This window comes from Thalassophryne amazonica, chromosome 14 (assembly GCF_902500255.1).
Source record: "Thalassophryne amazonica chromosome 14, fThaAma1.1, whole genome shotgun sequence".
Classification (NCBI taxonomy): domain Eukaryota; kingdom Metazoa; phylum Chordata; class Actinopteri; order Batrachoidiformes; family Batrachoididae; genus Thalassophryne; species Thalassophryne amazonica.
The window spans coordinates 30,095,116-30,113,659 of record NC_047116.1 but is presented as its reverse complement, the minus strand read 5'-3'; the positions used below and the strand labels follow the sequence as shown (position 1 = coordinate 30,113,659).

Genomic DNA, 18,544 nt, shown 5'->3' with positions numbered 1-18,544 from the left:
GAGAAATATATTATGATAAATGTTATGATACATGTTTTATTTATTATGAGTATATGCATGCACACCTTCATTCATTTGAAAATCTTTACAAATAAATTGCTGAATCTATGTGCACAAATGTTGCATTTATTTCAATCATGGACATCTGTGTTAAATTTCATTCCATGCTTTGATTCAAGCATCATAAATCTTATAAATGTATATTTGTTAATACAACTATAGGTTTGCATCTATATTATAATAGCCAAGTGGCCCCTGTGTGCATGTCTATGGCTTCGTTCATGCAGAAACCGGGGAGAGTGTTGGGAAAGTGTAGTGACACGGACCCACAACAGGGGGCGTAAATGAACGGACAATGAAAGAGTCGAATATGAACACTTTACTGTTGTGAATGAGCACAACCACAATACAGAGGAATGTGAAATTTTGCAAACAGTCAATCACAAGGGTGACGTGTGGGCAGGCTCGAGGATAGAAGACGTCTGTGGTGGTGGGCCAGCAGTATCTCCTCTTCTGGCGGCCCACACAACAGGACCCCCCCTCAACGGGCGCCAGGACCAGGTTTATCGGGGTGTCGGCGGTAGAAATCGGCCAGGAGGGCCGGATCCAGGATGAAGCTCCTCTTCACCCAGGAGCGTTCTTCGGGTCCATACCCCTCCCAGTCCACCAGATATTGGAACCCCCGGCCCATTCGACGGACGTCCAGGAGCCGGCGCACTGTCCAGGCCGGCTCCCCGTCAATGATCCGGGCAGGAGGCGGCGCCGGACCGGGAGCACAGAGGGGGGAGGTGTGGTGCGGTTTGATTCTCGACACATGAAAAACCGGGTGGATCCGCAGTGAAGCTGGGAGTTGGAGCTTCACTGCGGCAGGACTGAGGACCTTGAGGAGTCTGAATGGGCCTATGAACCTATCCATCAGCTTCGGGGATTCCACTTGAAGCGGGATGTCCTTCGTCGACAGCCACACCTCCTGCCCGGGCTGGTATGCAGGGGCCGGGGACCGCCGGCGATCTGCATGGGCCTTGGCCCTCGTCCGGGCCTTCAACAAGGCAGAACGGGCGGTGCGCCACACCCGACCTCTCCCTCCACCACGGGAGGATGGTGGTGTTGCCCTGACGGTGGGAAGCCCGTGACAAAATCCAGGCCGATGTGGGACCAGGGGCGAGGCACAGGAAGCGGCTGGAGCAGTCCTTGGGACCTCCTGTGGTCAGCCTTGCCCCTGGCGCAGGTGGTGCAGGCCTGGATGTACTCCCGGACGTCGGCCGAGCGGTAAAGGCGGTGAGGATTTGCTGCAACTCACCGATCACGCCTCCTGCAGACGCCCGTGCACCCTGCTCTTCCATTGGCTGTTCAACAGATGGGTGACGCCCCTCGGGATCCATGACGTTGGCCGAGATATCCTGTTGGGAAAGTGTAGTGACACGGACCCACAACAGGGGGCGTAAATGAACGGACAATGAAAGAGTCGAATATGAACACTTTACTGTTGTGAATGAGCACAACAGAGGAATGTGAAATTTTGCAAACAGTCAATCACAAGGGTGACGTGTGGGCAGGCTCGAGGATAGAAGACGTCTGTCCTGAGAAGAACCGGAACCACACGATTTCCTCCGCCACCGAACCCGGAGAATACTGGAGCCGCCAAGTCCCGAGTCCCCAGGTGGCCACCGTCTCCGAATGTCGGATCTGGTACTGCTGGCAAGGAGCAGAGACAATAAGATGTGGGTGTGTGCACACCCAGTAACAACAATGATGGAGATTCCACCTCCACCTCTAACACACACTCGTGCAGCTCCTGTCTCAAACACTTATCTGGTGGGGGTGTAAAGCGAAGCTGTCGCCGGTCACGACAATCTCCAGATAGAGCACTCCGCAGGAAAACAGCTGCAAAAACGAGTTTACTAAACACAGTCAGTGATACGGCTGAGAGTATTACCTTTACTGGTCGACGATATCTCGGCAGTGAGGTGGAGATGACGTCCGGGTTTTATGGAGTGAGATGATGTAGTGTAGATGGGTGACAGCTGTCAAGAGATAATGAGTGACAGCTGTCACCCCCGGCTGTGTCCGTGGCGGCAGTGCCCTCTCGTGCCTGAAGCCCGCACTTCAGGCAGGGCGCCCTCTGGTGTTGGGCCAGCAGTACCTCCTCTTCTGGCGGCCCACACAACAGAGAGCTGAGATTTGTCATTTGGTATGCTTATGTATTTTGGGTCAAGCAGTAGTGCTGTGAAAACGTAAAGTTAATGGAACAAATATTTTTGTGAAATTAGCCATTTTAGCTAACCAGTAAACAATGGACATGGTGCTACAATGCAACATGGGTGTTTGGGGTTTTGGGTTGTTATTATTGTGGCTCATATTAGTTTAACAGTGTTGTTAGTGTTTTTGATTTATTGTGTTGTTGTGTTTGATTTAGTCAGTTGGTTTAGTCAGTTTAGTTAAGTGTTATGTTGTCTTTACCATGAATGAAAAGAGTATTGCTTTTGATGTCTTTCGCCACTGTCTCTGTTTGTTCAAGTGTAAAAATTAAAAGCACTTGCTTGCAGCAGAATGCATAAAAAAGCTCTGCGTGTGTGCCACTGGGGACTGCTGACATTTGCCGTTTGGTATGCTTATGTATGTATGTTGGGTCAAGGATGAACAGCACCAAAGCAGTACATTGATAGGATAACTGTTGTGTGGGCCGCTGAAGAGGAGGTACTGCTGGCCCACCACCACAAGATGGCGCCCTGCTTGAAGTGCGGGCTTCAAGCACGAGAGGGCGTCGGAGCGACCGGGAGTGACAGCTGTCATCCGTACCAGCTGTCACTCATCCACTACTCATCACCACCACCATAAAGGCCGGACTGCAACTCCACCTCCCCACCAAGAAATCAGCTACCGTTCAGGTAATTTCTCTGCTAAGCTTAACTGTGACTAATAGTCTGATCTCATTTGCAGCCGTTTTCCTGTGACGGTGTCCTTATCTGCGGTATTGGCGTTTGGTGTGGACTGCGACGGCTTCGCCTCACACCCCAAACCAGATAAGTGGTTTCACAGGAGCTGTACGAGTGTGTGATTGGAGGTGGAGGTTTTCCCTCCTAACTGTATACAGACTGTGGGATTACTGAGTGTGCGAACTCACACTCATCAGGACTGTCTCTGTTCTCTGCCAGCAGTACCGGGTCTGACTGCTGAAGACAGCGGCCACCTGGGACGCAGGGCTTGGCGGCTCCGGTGTTCTTCAGCTCTATTGGTGGTGGAAGCTGTGTGGGATCCGGCTCTTCTCTCGCCAGGCGTCTTCTATCGTCGAGCCTGCCCACACGTCACTTGGTGTATAATTGACATTCCACCATATTGTTATTGTCTGTACGTCGTTGTGCGATTCACAACATTAAATTGTTACTTTTGGCTTATCCATTGTCCGTTCATTAACGCCCCCTGTTGTGGGTCCGTGTCACGACACTTTCACAACACTAACGTTGCCAATTACATTCTGGACAAAAATGCTATTCCAACAGGGGGCAGTAAATCATCATTATGTATTAAAAGCGAGCATGCGTGCATGATTTTAATTAGTAAGTTCAATGTAAGTACATAATATAATTGTAAATATATTCAAAATACATAGATTCAGTTCAATTCAATTTTATTTATATAGCGCCAAATCACAACAAACAGTTGCCCCAAGGCGCCTTATATTGTAAGGCAAGGCCATACAATAATTACGGAAAAACCCCAACGGTCAAAACGACCCCCTGTGAGCAAGCACTTGGCAACAGTGTGAAGGAAAAACTCCCTTTAAACAGGAAGAAACCTCCAGCAGAACCAGGCTCAGGGAGGGGCAGTCTTCTGCTGGGACTGGTTGGGGCTGAGGGAGAGAACCAGGAAAAAGACATGCTGTGGAGGGGAGCAGAGATCAATCACTAATGATTAAATGCAGAGTGGTGCATACAGAGCAAAAAGAGAAAGAAACACTAGATGACACAAGAAAGTGAAAACACTTATTTCAGTTGTGGTCCATTTAAAAATCAAATGACAAAATAGAATAATAAAATACAATAATAATACAAATAATAATGATAATGATAATAGCGTGTATATGGTAACAAGAACCTAAGCAATTTATAAATACATTAAGACAGTAAATTAACATTAAATAAATGACATAATTAACAGGAAATAAAAGGGTTAAGTTCCTCTTCTAAAAATTGTTGCGGCCTAATGTTCTAAAAACATTCTGGACTCAAACGCCATTCCAACTCATTATAGAAACTTTGTTTCATTTATTACTACCCTTGAAAAATGTTAGCTACGTATTTTGTAAACACTACCAAATCTAGAGCCCATGGATCTCCACGGGCAACATGTTAGTTATTTATTAACTTGACAATTCTTCCACACAAATTCTTCAACATTTAACCAACAAATAGCAGTAAATACTAATAGTTTCTAAATGCAGCATAAATTCACAGAAACCAAGGAGACTGCTTTAAATTATATTTTTTCTCACATTCAAAATCCAAATATATTCGCAACTTAGAACTGTTGTCAAAATTATAGTCAAACCATTTTACCAAATATGGGTACCAAAAAATTAAATTCATATGGTATCAAGGACCACATTGGAAATAAATGTGTTTTATATTTTACATATTATCATCATTGGTTATTTGTATTTTACGTGTATGAATTTTTACCAAATCAAAAGCAAACCACATCTTGATGCATAAATGGTTATGACAATCCACTCAGTCACTCCCACTCAGCTCAGATAGCACAAAGGCTTCCAGACAGCTGCACCATTATCCAGGTACTTTGTCCACAGACAAATTCTTTAAATTGTTACATTCAGACTGAGGAGCTCTAATAATTGCACTTACTGGTTTTGTGGTTACTAGTTAGTGAATTGTGGTGGATACTTCCTGACCCACATGCAGCTGACATTTGACCCAGTGGACAAGATAATTCATGTCCTGTTGTACATTCCTCACACACAGACCTCCCATGCACACATGCTTCCATGTGACAGTCATTTAGCAACAAACTGAATCAAAATTTTCACTTTGCATATATCTAATCGAAAACACTTTTCCTTTTTAGATTATTATCTCTGTCTAAGATTGTATTTGGTTTACTGGCAGAATGACTCAAAATATAAAACTAAATAAATGAAAATGAAATGCAGGATATATATATATATATATATATATATATATATATATATATATATATATATATATATATATATATAATATTAGTAGGGCAAAAAAGTATTTAGTCAGCCCCTGATTGTGCAAGTTCTCCTACTTAGAAAGATGAGAGAGGTCTGTTATTTTCATCATAGGTACACTTCAACTATGAGAGACAAAATGAGAAAAAAGATTCCAGGAAATCACATTGTAGGATTTTTAAAGAATTTATTTGTATATTATGATGGAAAATAAGTATTTGGTCACCCACAAACAAGCAAGATTTCTGGTTCTCACAGACCTGTAACTTCTTCTTTAAGAAGCTCTTCTGTCCTCCACCTGTTACCTGTATTAATGGTACCTGTTTGAACTCGTTATCTGTATAAAAGACACCTATCCACAGCCTCAAACAAGTCAGACTCCAAACTCAACCATGGCCAAGACCAAAGAGCTGTCAAAGAACACCAGGAAGAAAATTGTAGATGTGCACCAGTCTGGGAAGAGTGACTCTACAATAGTCAAGCAGGTTGGTATGAATAAATCAACTGTGGGAGCAATTGTAAGAAAATGGAAGATATACACGACCATTGATAATCTCCCTCGATCTGGGGCTCTATGCAAGATGTCATCCCGTGGGGTCAAAATGATCATGAGAACGGTGAACAAAAGTCCCAGAACTATATGGAGGGACCTGATGAATGACCTGCAGAGAAATGGGACCAAAGTAAAAAAGCTACACACTATGCAGAGGGGCTCAAATCCTGCACTGCCAGGTGTGTTCCCCTGCTTAACCCAGTACATGTCCAGGCCTGTCTGAAGTTTGCCAGAGAGCATATGGATGATCCAGAAGAGGATTGGGAGAATATCATGTGGTCAAATGAAAACAAAATAGAACATTTTGGTAAAAACTCAATTCGTCGAGTTTGGAGGAAGAAGAATGCTGAGTTGCATTCCAAGAACATATCTACTGTGAAGCATGGGGGTGGAAACATCATGCTTTGGGGCTGTTTTTCTGCAAAGGGGACAGGATGACTGATCTGTGTTAAGGGAAGAATGAACGTGGCCATGTATCAAGATTTTAAGCCAAAACCTCCTTCCATCAGTGAGAGCATTGGGTCTTCTAGCATGACAATGATCCCAAACACAACGCTCGGGCAACGAAGGAGTGGCTCTGTAAAAAGCATTTCAAGGTCCTGGAGTGGCCTAGCCAGTCTCCAGACCTCAACCCCATAGAAAATTTGTGGAGGGAGTTGAAAGTCCATGTTGCCCAGTGACAGCCCCAAAACATCACTGCTCTAGAGGAGATCTGCATGGAGGAATGGGCCAAAATACCAGCTACAGTGTGTGCAAACCTGGTGAAGACTTACAGGAAACGTTTGACCTCTGTCATTGCCAACAAAGATTATGTTACAAAGTATTAAGTTGAACTTTTGTTACTGACCAAATACTTATTTTCCACCATAATTTACAAATAAATTCTTTAAAAATCCTACAGTTGTTGTGGGCTGGGGTGTTTGGCTGGCTTTGTTTTTGTTTTCTGTTTCTCCCTCCAGGTGGTATGCGTTCAGGACTGAGTGGCTGACGTGTGGCTGAGTATTAGGACCTCACCCTGAGCACCTGAGGCTTGTTATCACGTGCAGGTCATCAGGACTCACAGCTATGGTGTATCTGTCTTGATCAGAGCTTGCTGCACTTAAACCTTGAATGCACAGTGTGTGATTGCCAGAGACTCGACCTTGTGAGCAGACGTGTGAGATCGATGTCAGGAGAACAATCTCACCATTACGGATGCAGAGACCGCTCCAGGTTTGACGCCACAGTCTGTGAAGGAGGATTGGCTGAGGTCTCACGCTCTTCAGCACACTTCCTGAGGTAATTTGGTTTTGGTGACTTTCATGAAGTAATGACAGTGGATTTGGTGTCTCTCACACCTTGTTATATTGAGCTGTTACGCTATGGTAATCGCCTAATCAGCTTCTGCTGCAGTGGAGATTTGAACCGAGTTGTTCCATGCCTGCAGGGTGAGAAGCTGAGTTATATTAAAGCCAGGAAGTGTTTGCTGATTGTGTGCACCTTTGAGCTGTGTCTCTCTGAGTGTTGGACTCACCTCATGATTTCTTCCTTCGCAGACTCGGTTTGTCGCGGCCGGGGGGGTGTCGGCAGGGTCCCTGGGTCCGAACTGCTGTGGCTCCGGACCATTTGCGCTGCTGAGAGCGCGCCGTGTTTCCACCTCACCAGACCGCGGACTTTTTGGGTTGTTTATCACTCCACTCACTATTATGTTTATTAAATTCTGTTACCTTTTGAACCGTGCTCTGCTTATTTTATGCTGGGTCCTGTCAAACGCTGGGTCGGTGCTCCGACCGCGTCCGACACATAACAACAGTGTGATTTCCTGGATTTTTTTTCTCATTTTGTCTCTCATAATGGAAGTGTACCTATGATGAAAATTACAGACCTCTCTCATCTTTCTAAGTAGGAGAACTTGCGCAATCAGGGACTGACTAAATACTTTTTTGCCCCACTGTGTGTGTGTGTGTGTGTGTGTGTGTGTGTGTGTGTGTGTGTGTGTGTGTGTGTGTGTGTGTGTGTGTGTGTGTGTGTGTGTGTGTGTGTGTGTGTGTGTGTGTGTATATATATATATTTCTTCATGGGCTGAGACAATTGTGTGTGAGATACAGTAAATTTTGGAGTGGATCCACAAGATGAACAGAGCTGGTAAATGCAATTTTTGAAATATTTATTTATTTATGTTGTGCGCATCCCCTTGGCCTTTTCCAGTTGCTGGGATTCAGCACTGAGGCACCTGCATGGTCATGTTCAGGGAAGTGTGCCACATTGCCAAAATAATGCAGCTGACAAGTACACCTCTTCTGAGTCTCCATAAGTCATCTTTTATTTCTTACAATGTCATTTCAGTGGTGTCCAAGGACTCTGTGTATATAGGTGTAGCAGCAAAGATAACCAGTTGTTGTATTGGGCAAATGGTTAAAGCTCAAGTCTTACAACCATACAGTATGCTTGGAAGTGAAACAACCCCGAAGACTTTTGCAAATGTATTGGTATCATCAGACATTTCTATCCAGGGACGTCAGGACTCAAACATTTCCCAGACATCTCTCAATCCCTAGGCTGAGATCCCAGAGACATGAATGTCATCGTAAAGAAGGATGCAACACCAGGAAATTCTTATTTTTGTATTTATTTTATTTTATTTATTTATTTATTTATTTTTTGCTGGAAGATATTTCATTTTGAGCCCTGGCAGAACTGTACACCACACTGAGTGCCCTTCCATTGGATAATAGACTTATTTTGTCATTACAAACTTTGTTGTACAGTAAATACAGAATAAGCTGTCAGAGGAAGAAATGTTAATATTGTGTTTATTATTATTAGGGAAAGAAAGGTCGTCCTGGAGATGATGGAGCTCCAGGTCCTAAAGGGCAAAAGGTGTGTACCTTTGTTATTATTTTTATTAATTCTTTAATTACAAGAGTTTAAAAGTTGTACCCTTTACTTAAGGTGTCATATGATAAACCCAATATAACCAGGTCTCTTTAAAAAAAAAGTTTGTTGCTGACACGTATCTTCTGTACACAATTGTATCATTTGGATGCACAGACTCTTTTGTCCAGATGGTACAGTTACTTCACAATGACATGAAAGGCTGAGTATCCTACGAAGGTGTACTTACTGAATTTGACATGGGGTGTTATTCAAAAGCTGTGTACTTGCACCCACTCTGGTTTCTAAGTTTATGGCTGCTGTGTTGATGAAAACAGTCGTGAAGCCAAACTCAGAGTTAATGTTCGATGTATATATTCTACCAGTCAAATGCTCGGACGCACTTTGCCGTGCTGTTCCGTCTTTAACTGGATCCTATCTCCAAATCACCTCTTAGACATTTGTTCACACTTACAGAATGTTTTGCCTCACAGTTGAGTCGTCAGGTCTGAGAGTATATGTGCTGGTTCAGTGTCTCACTACATCCACCAGATAAACTGATCAAACCCCAACTCCAAAGTAGCCGTCAATCTGCTACAGCCAGATAATACAGTATGTGGGTAGTCCCTTGGCCTTTAACAGTTTCTGAGGTCCTGAACACTGAGGAACCTGAACATGTTGTTATGACACCGCAGAGGGTGTGAATCTCGCAGTCCAGTCCAGATTACCGTGGCGTTCACTGCGCATCGAACATTTTAGTGTGTCACAGAATTTCGCTGAGTTTCTGTTTTAAACAGTAACAGTAAGTAAGAAATCAGTATTGGCGTCGGCAGAGGCGAACCATCCAGGCCCGCGGCGTCGGCGGAGGCGAACCATCCAGGCCCGCGGCGTCGGCAGAAGAGGTGATCCATCCAAGCTCGCGGCGTCGGTGCAGGAGGCGATCCATCCAGGCCCGCGGCGTCAGTTACATCCGGGGCTGGCGACGGCTACATCCGAGGCTGGCGAAGGCTACACACGGAGCTGGCGACGGCTACACCTGAGGCTGGCGACGGCTGCATCCGAGACTGGCGGCGGCTACATCTGAGGCTGACGGCGGCTGCGACCGAGGCTGACAGCGGCTACGGCCGAGGCCGGTGGCGGCTATATCCGGGATTAACATCGGGGAAGGTCGGTGTGCGGCAACCGGATTTGTGGTGGTGGAGGTAATTAATAGTGGCCTGTACTGAACTACATGAGTTAACATGGCACCACCCAGGAAGACACATAAATTGGAGGAAGACATGGAGGAGATAAAGACCTCATTAAACCGTATTTCAAAAGACATGACCAATTTAGACAAGTTGATGAAGGAGATCAAGGAGCTCCAAAATCTTGTTAAAGAAAAGGACAAGATTATTAAGAAACTTGAGCAATGGGTGGATGAACTTGAACAATATTCTAGAAAAGATGATGTTATAATAACTGGTTTGGAAACAAAACATCGGTCGTACACAAGGGTGGTGGATTCTGGTGGAGCCAGTGGGGAGGATGCACCACCTGAAGAATTACAAACACTAGAACAGCAAGTTACAAATTTTTATATCAAAAAGGTGTTGTCATACATCAAGACACTATATCAGACTGTCACATAATTCCATCCAAAGACAGTAAAAATAAACTACGTAATATTATAATATGATTTACAAGCAGAAAATACAAAAATGAATTAAGACATGCAAAGAATCTGAAAGGAACAAATGTCTATATAAATGAGCATCTAACAAAAAAAATACAGATATTGCCAGGGAAGCAAGACTATTAAAAAAACAGAAACACATTGTTGCTACATGGGTCTGGAACTGTAGGGTTTGGATTAGAGTGAAAGAAGGAACAAAGGGTATACAAATCAGAGACATGGAGGACCTTACAAAGTACAGACCTGAGTAGACAAATAAATATGACGTCAGTTGGTAGTATGACCACAAAAAATCAGATTTAACATGGAAACAGATGATAAAATATATGACATAGACACCAATATTGATGAAAGTATATTTGATTTGACTACAATTGGTTGTGAGTATTATATGGAAAAACAGTTAAATAGTGAAAAAATTACTGAAGATACCCTGTCACTCATACATATAAATATCCGAAGCTTGTACTGTAAAATGTCAAAAATAAAAGATTATTTAAACCAGTTTAAAAATAGATTCAGCATTGTTGCAATCACAGAATCTTGGCTTAAAGATGACCTCATGGGTGATGTTCAAATGGAGGGATATGAGTTATATTTTGTAAATAGAAGAGATAAAAAAAGGCGTAGGTATTGCTTTGTACATAAAACAGATCTGACATGTAAAATTGTAGAAGAAATGACAATTATAGATGATGTCATAGAAATTGTAACATTGGAAATTGTACATGAAACATCTGAAAATATTCTAATCAGTTGTGTATACAGAGCACCAGACTCTTGTGTTGTGAAATTTACAGATAAAATAATACAATTATTCCATCAAATCAAAAACAAAACGCTCTTTGCTTGGGCTTATTCCCTTTGATAACAAAACCAACCAGAATTACATCGCAAAGTGCAACTGTAATTGACAATATATTCACAAATAGAACAGATGAAATTATTAAGAATGGGATATTGATGACAGATCTTAGTGATCATTTACCAGTTTTTTCTATATTTAAATATAAAAATAGGTACCAAAAAAAAAACTGTTATAAACTTTAAAAGAGATAAGTCATTAAAAGCCTTAGAGGCATTCAATTATGACCTTAAAAATCAAAATTGGGAAGAAGTTTATGTCGGTGACGTAAATGTAGCATATAATTTATTTATGAAAATACTGATAAAAAAAATCATATAATAAAAATTGTAAATTAATAAAAATTAGTAAGAAAAGAGTAAATAAACCATGGCTGACTAAGGGAATAAAAAACGCTTGTGTAAAGAAAAACTATTTATATAGGTGCTTTTTAAAAATGCAAACAAAGGAAACAGAACACAGATACAAAAATATAAAAATAAACTATTGACAATAATTAGGAAACAAAAAAAAAGATTATTATAGTGAACAATTGAATAAGAGTAAAGATAATATGAGGGCAACATTGGGGAATTATAAAAAGTGTGATGGAAAGTGATGGAGTGAAATCAACTTTTCCAAATTACCTTGTCAAGGAAAATAAAGAGATATATGACATAAAAGAAGTTGTAAATGAGTTTAATGATTATTTTTCAAAGGTGGGATCAAGTCTGGTGGGAAATAAACCAATAGTAGAAGATAAATACAATTGTAAATACGGTCAGTAGTATTTTCCTTGACAGTGTGGAAAAAGGTGAAATAAGGAATATTGTAAAAAACTGTAAGCAAAAGATCAACTGACTTTGAAGATTTAGACATGATGACTGTAAAAAGTATAATAGAAACTATTATTGAACCATTCACTTACATTTGTAATCTGTCTCTGTCAACAGGAATTTTCCCAGATGAAATGAAAATTGCCAAGGTAGTCCCATTATATAAAGGTGGAGACAGACATAATGTTTCAAATTACAGGCCAGTGTCATTGCTTCCACAGTTTTCTAAAATTATGGAAAAAGTTTTTGTGACAAGGTCGGATAAATTCATTGAGAAACATCATATTTTAAATAATGCTCAGTATGGATTCAGAACAAAACATTTGACAGCTATGGCAGTTATGGAATTAACAGAGAAAATATCAACAGCAATAGATAATAAGGATTATTTTGTGTTTTTATTGACCTGAAAAAAAGCTTTTGATGTTATCGATCATTCAAGATTGCTTCACAAGTTACAACAATATGGAATAAGAGGGATTGCACATCAGTGGGTAAAAAGCTACTTAGAAAATAGAAAACAGTTTGTTCAGATAAATAATACTAAATCAGAATTGTGTAATATTATTTGTGGAGTACCACAAGGGTTGGTACTTGGACCCAAACTGTTTATTTTGTATATCAATGATTTTGTGAATATATCTAATGTACTTGGTAGCATTTTATTTGCTGACGATACAACATTATTTTACTCTGGATCAGATATACAGGAAGTAGCACAAGTGATAAATACAGAGTTGGAAAAAGTTAAATAGTGGTTTGATATAAACAGATTGTCACTTAATCTTAATAAAACAAATATCATATTGTTTAATGATAGAGTAAAAAAAATGATGTGTCATTAAAAATAGATGGAAAGGACATTCAAAGGGTAAAAGAAACGAAATTTTTAGGAGTTATGATTGATGAAGATTTTACATGGAAGTTACACATAAAATACATGCACTTTCTCAAATCACAGCCACAGAAACCACTTACGCTTTCATTTATTTTGTTCAATTACTTATGGTCTCTAAAAATGGAGACACTTGGTGTACAAATTGCTCTAATTCCTAGATATTTAATGTAATATTTTTGTTAAGCCTCTTCTTTATTTAATATTTATTTCATTCATTTAAAAGAAAAAAAACAGAATAGCAGAAATAACAAAACTTTAGAAACCATTGAATGAAAAGGAGCAGATTGGAAGAACAAGTCTGATATTTTCTGCCCCTTTTTTACAATACAATCTTACAATATCAAGCATCACTAATCAACATAATTTAACAGATTACAATTCTATGACTTTGTCACATGCCACCAACTTATTTCATAATTTTAACCATTATTTATAAGATTACATCCCTAACAGATTACATTTTAAACTTCAAACATTCTAAACATTATTAATAGATTACAGTTTTGGCTTTGTCACAGCCCACTGACTTATTTCATAGTTTCATACTTACGAAATACATCTAGTTTAATACGTTTTTTAAATAATTTAAGCGACCTTGATTCTTTGATTTCTTTGTTGAGGTTGTTCCATAATTTTACACCATTCACTGCAATACTCCGTTCCTTTATCTTGGTTCTGAATCTTGGTTTTTTAAAGACTTCTATGCCTTTCAAATTATAACTACTTACTCTTTTTTCAAACATATTTTGAATGTTTATTGGTAAGGTATTGTTATTCGCTTGGTACATTGCTTGTAATAATTTCAAATCAACTAAATCATGAAATTTAAGTACCCTATACTTAATGAACAATGGACTAGATGGATCTCTAAAACGACTGTTGCTAATCACTTTTAAAGCTCTTTTCTGCAAAATAAATAAAGGTGGCGTATAAGTTGTACATGTTGGTCCCCAGATTTCTACACAGTAAGTCAAATATGGAACAATCAATGAATTGTACAATGTTAGTAATCCATAACTATTTAATGAATATTTAACTTTATGCAAAACAGCAATAGCTTTCGCTATTTTTTCTTTTATGTAATTTATGTGTGACTTCCATGTAAAATCTTCATCAATCATAACTCCTAAAAATTTCATTTCTTTTACCCTTTGAATGTCCATTCCATCTATTTTTAATGACATCTTTTTTTACTCTGTCATTAAACAATATGAAATTTGTTTTATTAAGATTAAGTGACAATCTGTTTATATCAAACCAATAACTAACTTTAACTTTAACTTTTTCCAACTCTGTATTTATCACTTGTGCTACAACCCCTGGCAAAAATTATGGAATCACCGGCCTCGGAGGATGTTCATTCAGTTGTTTAATTTTGTAGAAAAAAAGCAGATCACACACATGACACAAAACTAAAGTCATTTCAAATGGCAACTTTCTGGCTTTAAGAAACACTATAAGAAATCAAGAAAAAAAGATTGTGGCAGTCAGTAACGGTTACTTTTTTAGACCAAGCAGAGGAAAAAAATATGGAATCACTCAATTCTGAGGAAAAAATTATGGAATCACCCTGTAAATTTTCATTCCCAAAACTAACACCTGCATCATATCAGATCTGCTCATTAGTCTGCATCTAAAAAGGAGTGATCACACCTTGGAGAGCTGTTGCACCAAGTGGACTGACATGAATCATGGCTCCAACACGAGAGATGTCAGTTGAAACAAAGGAGAGGATTATCAAACTCTTAAAAGAGAGTAAATCATCATGCAATGTTGCAAAAGATGTTGGTTGTTCACAGTCAGCTGTGTCTAAACTCAGGACCAAATACAAAAAACATGGGAAGGTTGTTAAAGGCAAACATACTGGTAGACCAAGGAAGACATCAAAGCGTCAAGACAGAAAACTTAAAGCAATATGTCTCAAAAATCCAAAAATGCACAACAAAACAAATGAGGAACGAATGGGAGGAAACTGGAGGAAACTGGAGTCAACGTCTATGACTGAAGTGTAAGAAACTGCCTAAAGGAAATGGGATTTACATACAGAAAAGCTAAACGAAAGCCATCATTAACACCTAAACAGAATAAACAAGGTTACAATGGGCTAAGGAAAAGCAATCGTGGACTGTGGATGACTGGATGAAAGTGATATTCAGTGATGAATCTCAAATCTGCATTGGGCAAGGTGATGATGCTGGAACTTTTGTTTGGTGCCGTTCCAATGAGATTTATAAAGATGATTGCCTGAAGAGAACATCTAAATTCCCACAGTCATTGATGATATGGGGCTGCATGTCAGGTAAAGGCACTGGGGAGATGGCTGTCATTACATCATCAATAAAGTTTACGTTGATATTGTGGACAATTGAAAGGATATTTGGGGATAATGAAATCATTTTTCAAGATGATAATGCATCTTGCCATAGAGCAAAAACTGTGAAAACATTCCTTGCAAAAAGACACATAGGATCAATGTCATGGCATAGGGTCATTGTCAACAAGTAGATCTGATTTGATGCAGCTTTTAGTTTGGGGGATGGAAATTTACAGGGTGATTCCATAATTTATTCCTCAGAATTGAGTGATTCCATATTTTTTTCCTCTGCTTGGTCTAAAAAAGTAACCGTTACTGTCACAATCTTTTTTTCTTGATTTCTTATAGTGTTTCTTAATGCCAGAAAGTTGCCATTTGAAATGACTTTAGTTTTGTGTCATGTCTGTGATCTGCTTTTTTTTTCCACAAAATTAAACAACTGAATGAACATCCTCCGAGGCCGGTGATTCCATAATTTTTGCCAGGAGTTGTACTTCCTGTATATCTGATCCAGAGTAAAATAATGTTGTATCGTCAGAAAATAAAATGCTACCAAGTACATTAGATACATTCACAAAATCATTGATATACAAAATAAACAGTTTGGGTCCAAGTACCAACCCTTGTGGTACTCCACACAATGTTACACAATTCTGATTTAGTATTATTTATCTGAACAAACTGTTTTCTATTTTCTAAGTAGCTTTTTACCCACTGATGTGCAATCCCTCTTATTCCATATTGTTGTAACTTGTGAAGCAATCTTGAATGATCGATAACATCAAAAGCTTTTTTCAGGTCAATAAAAACACAAAATAATCCTTATTATCTATTGCTGTTGATATTTTCTCTGTTAATTCCATAATTGCCATAGCTGTCAAATGTTTTGTTCTAAATCCATACTGAGCATTATTTAAAATATGTTTCTCAATGAATTTATCCAACCTTGTCACAAAAACTTTTTCCATAATTTTAGAAAACTGTGGAAGCAATGACACTGGCCTGTAATTTGAAACGTTATGTTTGTCTCCATTTTTATATAATGGGACTACCTTGGCAATTTTCATTTCATCTGGGAAAATTCCTGTTGACAGAGACAGATTACAAATGTAAGTGAATGGTTCAATAACAGTTTCTATTATACTTTTTACAGTCATCATGTCTAAATCTTAATAGTCAGTTGATCTTTTGCTTACACAGTTTTTTACAATATTCCTTATTTCATCTTTTTCCACATTGTCAAGGAAAATACTATTGACCGTATTTACAATTGCATTTAATTTATCTTCTACTATTGGTTTATTTCCCACCAAACTTGATCCCACCTTTGAAAAATAATCATTAAACTCATTTACAACTTCTTTTATGTCATATATCTCTTTATTTTCCTTGACAAGGTAATTTGGAAAGGTTGATTTCACTTCACTTTCCATCACACTTTTTATAATTCCCCATGTTGCCCTCATATTATCTTTACTCTTATTTAATTGTTCATTATAATAATCTTTTTTTTTTCCTAATTATTGTCAATAGTTTATTTTTATATTTTTTTGTATCTGTGTTCTGTTTCCTTTGTTTGCATTTTTAAAAAGCACCTATATAAATAGTTTTTCTTTACACAGGTGTTTTTTATTCCCTTAGTCAGCCATGGTTTATTTACTCTTTTCTTACTAGTTTTTATTAATTTACAATTTTTATTATATGATTTCATCAGTATTTTCATAAATAAATTATATGCTACATTAACGTCACCGACATAAACTTCTTCCCAATTTTGATTTTTAAGGTCATAATTTAATGCCTCTAAGGCTTTTAATGACTTATCTCTTTTAAAGTTTATAACCTTTTTTTTGTACCTATTTTTATATTTAAATATTGAAAAAACTGGTAAATGATCACTAACATCTGTCATCAAGATCCCATTCTTAATCATTTCATCTGTTCTATTTGTGAATATATTGTCAATTACAGTTGCACTTTGCAATGTAATTCTGGTTGGTTTTGTTATCAAGGGGAATAAGCCCAAGCTATTCATTGAATTCACAAAATCACTTGCTCTTTGGCAACTGGAGCTTTCCACATTAACATTAAAGTCTCCACACATAAAGAGCGTTTTGTTTTTGATTTGATGGAATAATTCTATTATTTTATCTGTAAATTTCACAATACAAGAGTCTGGTGCTCTGTATACACAACTGATTAGAATATTTTTAGATGTTTCATGTACAATTTCCACAGTTACAATTTCTATGACATCATCTATTATTGTCATTTCTTCTACAATTTTACATATCAGATCTGTTTTTATGTACAAAACAATACCTCCGCCTTTTTTATCTCTTCTATTTACAAAATAGAATTATTTTTGACATTTTACAGTACAAGCTTCGGATATTTATATGTATGAGTGACAGGGTATCTTCAGTAATTTTTTCACTATTTAACTGTTTTTCCATATAATACTCACAACCAATTGTAGTCAAGTCAAATATACTTTCATCAATATTGGTGTCTATGTCATATATTTTATCATCTGTTTCCATGTTTGCTCTGATTTTTGTTGGTCATACTACCAACTGACATCATATTTATTTGTCTGCTCAGGTCTGTACTTTGTAAGGTCCTCCATGTCTCTGATTTGTATACCCTTTGTTCCTTCTTTCACTCTAATCCAAACCCTACAGTTCCAGACCGATGTAGCAACAATGTGTTTGTTTTTTTAGTAGTCTTGCTTCCCTGGCAATATCTGCATTTTTTTTCGTTAGATGCTCATTTATATAGACATTTGTTCCTTTCAGATTCTTTGCCTGTCTTATTAATTCATTTTTATATTTTCTGCTTGTAAATCGTATAATAATATTGGGTAGTTTATTTTTACTGTCTTTGGATGGAATTGTGTGACAGTCTGATATAGTATCTTGATGTATGACAACACCTTTTTGATATAAAAAATTTGTAACTTGCTGTTCTAGTGTTTGTAATTCTTCAGGTGGTGCATCCTCCCCACTGGCTCCACCAGAATCCACCACCCTTGCATACGACCGATGTTTTGTTTCCAAACCAGATATTATAACATCGTCTTTTCTAGAATATTGTTCAAGTTCATCCACCCGTTGCTCAAGTTTCTTAATAATCTTGTCCTTTTCTTTAACAAGATTTTGGAGCTCCTTGATCTCCTTCATCAACTTGTCTAAATTGGTCATGTCTTTTGATATACGGTTTAATGAGGTCTTTATCTCCTCTATATCTTCCTCCAATTTATCTGTCTTCCTAGGTGGTGCCATATTAAGTTACTCTTGTAGTTCAGTACAGGCCACTATTAATTATAAAACAATTCCCACTCATAGACTCCACCACCT

At 38.6% G+C, this 18,544-nt stretch overlaps 1 protein-coding gene across 1 annotated transcript in view; it reads left to right on the top strand.

Moving 5' to 3' along the window:
• The window catches only part of col28a2a (collagen, type XXVIII, alpha 2a), a 51,112-nt gene that overhangs the window by 8,106 nt on the left and 24,462 nt on the right, over positions 1-18,544 (top strand). Inside the window, exon 6 of the mRNA XM_034186731.1 lies at positions 8,571-8,624. Coding sequence (XP_034042622.1) covers positions 8,571-8,624 — 54 coding nt within the window. The remainder of the gene's footprint in view (positions 1-8,570; positions 8,625-18,544) is intronic.